This window comes from Palaemon carinicauda, chromosome 21 (genome assembly GCF_036898095.1).
Source record: "Palaemon carinicauda isolate YSFRI2023 chromosome 21, ASM3689809v2, whole genome shotgun sequence".
NCBI classification, from domain to species: domain Eukaryota; kingdom Metazoa; phylum Arthropoda; class Malacostraca; order Decapoda; family Palaemonidae; genus Palaemon; species Palaemon carinicauda.
Genome location: NC_090745.1, coordinates 4,741,864 through 4,746,863, shown reverse-complemented (window position 1 = coordinate 4,746,863; position 5,000 = coordinate 4,741,864). Strand labels below are relative to the sequence as shown.

Here is a 5,000-nt window from a genome sequence, read left to right as displayed (position 1 = left end):
GGTTCCCCTGTTGTATGGGACCAGAAAAGCAGACATCAAAGTAAGTAAAGTAATAATTCTTTCTATGCCTTGGGTAATTGATGCAAGATTACTTTAAGGGATTCTTATCTGGTCTGTACAGCAGGGGAACCCTACTCTCTACAGGACCTCCACGGTTGCTTTATGATGTTCATTCTGGAACATTTAACATTTCACATTGCGTATTGTACGCTTACTGTTATATCGTCACTATCGAAGCACTCGCTGAATAAGGAAGTCTTCAGTTTCCTCTTGAAACCTTAATATCTTCAACTATTCGGATGTCTCATGGGAGCCTATTGTAAGTCTCGGGGGCAGCATATTTGAAGGCTCTAGAGCTTACAGCAGACATGTATCTAGGTCCTAATAGTTTTGAAACCATCTGTAACTATTCTCGTGTCAGGACGAATTGTTGAATGGGATAGTTAAATGGCTGTCTTTCCCTATAACAAAGAAATCTATAATAAGACTATGATTAAAATGTCTCTGATCGATTCGAAAATGTTTAACAACTCATCCAAAAACCAGATAACATTTCTTCTCGATAAAAAAGCATCAACGTATATCAATTGAAGATCATGATTGGAAACTACCCCTGACGCGGGAAAAAAAAAAGACAATTGCTTATAATGAGAGTCTCCCTCCCTACTGGAGTTGTTCCCTGCAGACGATAAAGCGAAGAGGAATCACGCAATATGGCCTGCGGTGGACCCCCGAGATCCACAAGGTACTCTGTCAACCTGCAGTGGCCTACTTTGCTCAGAATAACAGGATCTTTGCTCAGACAGCATCTATAACGTTTATAACGCTTTCAGAAGTCTAGAATTACTGCCAGATTTTTGCTCAGACAGCATCTTATAACGTTTACAACGCTTCCAGAAGTCTACAATTCCTGCCAGATCTTTTCTCAGACAGCATCTGTAACAGTTTAAACAACACCAGAAATTAATTTGTCACCGTCAAATTATGTATATTAGATATATTACATGTGTATTAAGTCTAAATAAAACAAAAATAAATATCTTTCGTCAGCAGGTGGCAGCCATATTGGATTGGCCATAGCGTCATTCATGGCGTGATTCTGGACAAGTAATCGCTCCAATGATTAGCCTTTCGCTTTCATCCTCTCTTGAAGGTGTTTTGTGCATTTTAACTCATCGAGGGTGTTTTTTACACTTCAACTAATCAAGGTATTTATCTCTGGAAGGTGCATTATAGCTCAGCTTATCAAGGGTCTCCTCTTTGGAAGCAACTCATAAACCTTGTTTATCAAGATTGTTCGTCACTGGAAGGCACTTTATACCCTCAGCTTATCAAAGGTATTCCTGTCTGAAGATGATTCATAGACTTAGTTTATCAATGGTGTTCCTCTCTGGAATGTGCATTAAAAGCTTTGATTCATAAATAAGCTTACTTTATCGAGGGTGCTTTTCTCTTGAAGGTACATCCTAGGCTTAGCATATCAAGGGTGTTCATCTCAGAAGGTGGAAGGTTCTTCATAGGCTCAGCTTATCAAGTGTGTTCCTCTTTGGAAGGCGCTTCATAAACATAGCTTATCAAGGGTGCCACTCTCTGGAAAATACATCATAGGCTGAGCTTATTAAGAGCTGTTCGTCTCTGGAAAGTACATCATAGACTTAGCTTAGCATGGGTGTTTCTCTTTGGAAGGTGCTTCATAGGTTTAGCATATCAGAGGAGTGCCTCTCTGGAAGGTGATTCGTAAGTCAGTTGTCTCATTAGTAGGTCTTTCATACGCTAAACATCTGAAAGGTTTTCACATCTAGATGGCTTACCATTGAAATTTATAAAGGTTGTACCTCTGTAGAATGTGATTTATATATTCTCATATTCATCATTTCACCTTGCAAAGTAATTCGCATACTCTAACTTCAGTGCTGTGCATATGAAATTTCTAATTTAATACATACACACTGTGTAAGATTATAAATTTGCTGCAATGAAATCTAGGTTTATTTTTACAAGGGATGGTAATAAATGTTGCAATACAAGACAAAGTCATATGCAATGAGGATAGGAACAATGATATGATATTTATAGAAAATAAAACTAAGACCATAAGTAGTTAAAAACAAAGAATATTATTCTGCTCTACTATCTTCTCTTATTGTGCTATCTTCTACCACAATTTTATTATATTTTCCTCTATCGATGAGTAATTACTATTATACAAAGCAAACTTAACTCTGCGAGCATCTGATGACACACCCTTTCGTCATCATGAGAATCTGATGACGCATTTTTAGCGGCATCGTGAGCATCTGATGACGCACTTTGGCGTCATCCGTAAATGTAACCATGATCGCTATTATAGAAAATATATTCAGCTTTCTAATGCATTTCTCAGTTTCTTCTATCCTTATTCCTTCGTTAGTTACGCTACGGAATGTCAACGTAAGTAGGTTGACACATGACGTCATTGCTCAGGGGCCTGTCACCCAAAGGGTTAACTATTACATAATATTAGTATTTCCTTTTACTACTTCTTAAGTGTAATTTTTCCTCATTCCAGATGCGTGATGACGGCCAATCATCTATCTCTCCAGTCCCTGAGGGCGGCCAGTCAAGCCAAAGATATTGGTGGGTGTTTTTCTGGATCATTATGGTAACTTTATTAGATCTTTTTAAGGGATATTTTAAAGTTTGAGTTTTGGGAGGTAAAGTCACTAATGTCTGATGTATTTTAGTCATCCTGGAGTGATTAGTTTAGCAATTAACAATATTTAGTTTATTCTTTCTAACAGGTTTATTAATAGAATGCTTTTATATTTAAAGGAAAATATGAGTTAGAAAATCTATTTAAAGAATAAAACATATTCCTTTCTTTGAATAATATATAAATAATAAAATAAAATAAGCACCAGTAGATGGAGATGGTTTGGGCATGCTCTTCGCACTCCCTGAGAGAATAGTTCTCCAAACTTTCAACTGGGCTCCACAAGGCACTAAGAAGAGTTGAAAAACCCAGGCGTACATGGCTGAGGAGTATGAAGCGTGAAGTGGGAGATGATGACAGGAGAAGTATTGAATTCAGAGCTCAAGATAGAGACGACTGGTGGAATCTAAACAGGCCCTTTGCGTCAATATGTGTAGGAGGAGATGATGATGATGATGATGATAATAATCCGCTGATAGTAAAGGAACAAAACTAATGAGGTGTTTCTGAGTGCAATATTGACGCTCCCCTCCCCCATAAGGGGGGCGGGAGTCCCACAAAAAAGAGGAAGTAGGCCACGAAAGCAATGAAACTCATGCGACCTGATAATGAAGTTACAATTTTTTTTTTCTGTTTTTTTTTTGTAATTTTTACTTTGTGCTGTATTCTTTCTTATATTCATTTCCATCAATGGAAATTACTCATGATTCCCACTCTCTCTCTCTCTCTCTCTCTCTCTCTCTCTCTCTCTCTCTCTCTCTCTCTCTCTCTCTCTCAATGGAGTCCCCAATATTATCTACATTACTCTCTCTCTCTCTCTCTCTCTCTCTCTCTCTCTCTCTCTCTCTCTCTCTCTCTCTCTCTCTCTCTCTCTCTCAATGGAGTCCCCAATATTATCTACATTACTCTCTCTCTCTCTCTCTCTCTCTCTCTCTCTCTCTCTCTCTCTCTCTCTCTATGGAGTCAATAGAATAATATCTACATTACACAATCTCTCTCTCTCTCTCTCTCTCTCTCTCTCTCTCTCTCTCTCTCTCTCTCTCTCTCTCTCTATGGAGTCCTCAGATAATGATATCTTCATTACTCTCTCTCTCTCTCTCTCTCTCTCTCTCTCTCTCTCTCTCTCTCTCTCTCTCTCTCTCAATGGCGTCCCAGAACAATTAATATCTCTCTCTCTCTCTCTCCTCTCTCTCTCTCTCTCTCTCTCTCTCTCTCTCTCTCTCTCTCAATAAAAGCGACCCTCGTGAACTGATTATTACAAGGGAGCGGAGATGCGTAAACAATATGACTCCTACGCGTCACGCAAGCGAGGGTCAACCCTGTCTCATTCACGGGAAGATTATTCATGATAATGAATAATAGTTGCATTTAATACTATAAAGTTGTGAAGGAGTTTTCTGTTGAAATACGATTGGGGAAAATAATATTTATTACGTGAAGCACCAAATGTATACGATTTCTTCATTAATTGTAAAAAAAAAAAAAAATAGCTAGAAATAAACGAGATTAATTGAATGATCAAAAGTGGATATTTCAATTATAGATTTGAAAGCAAAGTAAGAACTTGTGCTTAGGTGCTTAAAGAGGCCAAGAAAATTATGTGTTTAGTTCCTTGAGAGGGCAAGAAAAATCTTGCGTCTAGTTGCTTGAGAAGAAAAAAAAAATATTGTTTAGTTGCTTAAGAGACCAAAAAAAAGTTTTTTAGTTACTTGAGAGACCAAAAAAGATAGTTGTGTTTAGTTACTTCAGAGATAAAAAAAAAAAATCTTGCGTTTAGTTGCTTGACAGGCAAAAAAAAATCTTGTGTATGGTTGCTTAAGAGACAAAAAAAAAAAATATTTTGTGTTTAGTTGCTCAAGAGATAAAAAAAAAATCCTGTGTTTAGTTGCTTGAGAGGACAAAAGAGAAAAAATTTGTTGTGTTTATTTGCTTAAGAGACCAAAAAATCAATTGTTGCGATTATTTGCTTAATAGACCAAAAACATTGTTGTGTTTAGTTGTTTGAGAGACAAAAAGAAATCCGAATAATGAAACTCGTGTTGAGTTTCTTGAGAGTCCGAAAAACATTGATATCGTATAATGAAAGGAAAACAAAACTTCCTGACTGTTACTATAAAAAAGAAAAACGGCAATAGTCATAATAGCGGATTTATTGCAGTGATATTATTATTATTATTATTATTATTATTATTATTATTATTATTATTATTATTATTATTATTAAATGCTAAGCTACAACCCTAGTTGGAAAGCACAATGCTATAAGCCCAGGGGCTCCAACAGGGAAAATAGCCCAGTGAAGAAAGGA

The 5,000-nt window shown here is 36.9% G+C and overlaps 1 protein-coding gene across 2 annotated transcripts in view; it reads left to right on the top strand.

Annotated features, from left to right (window-relative positions):
• LOC137615167 (katanin p60 ATPase-containing subunit A-like 2) overlaps positions 1–5,000 on the top strand; it is a 76,442-nt gene that overhangs the window by 36,031 nt on the left and 35,411 nt on the right. For both annotated transcript variants that reach the window (XM_068344811.1, XM_068344810.1), the window contains exon 2: positions 2,549–2,614. In XM_068344811.1, coding sequence (XP_068200912.1) covers positions 2,556–2,614 — 59 coding nt within the window. In that variant the 5' untranslated portion in view covers positions 2,549–2,555. The remainder of the gene's footprint in view (positions 1–2,548; positions 2,615–5,000) is intronic.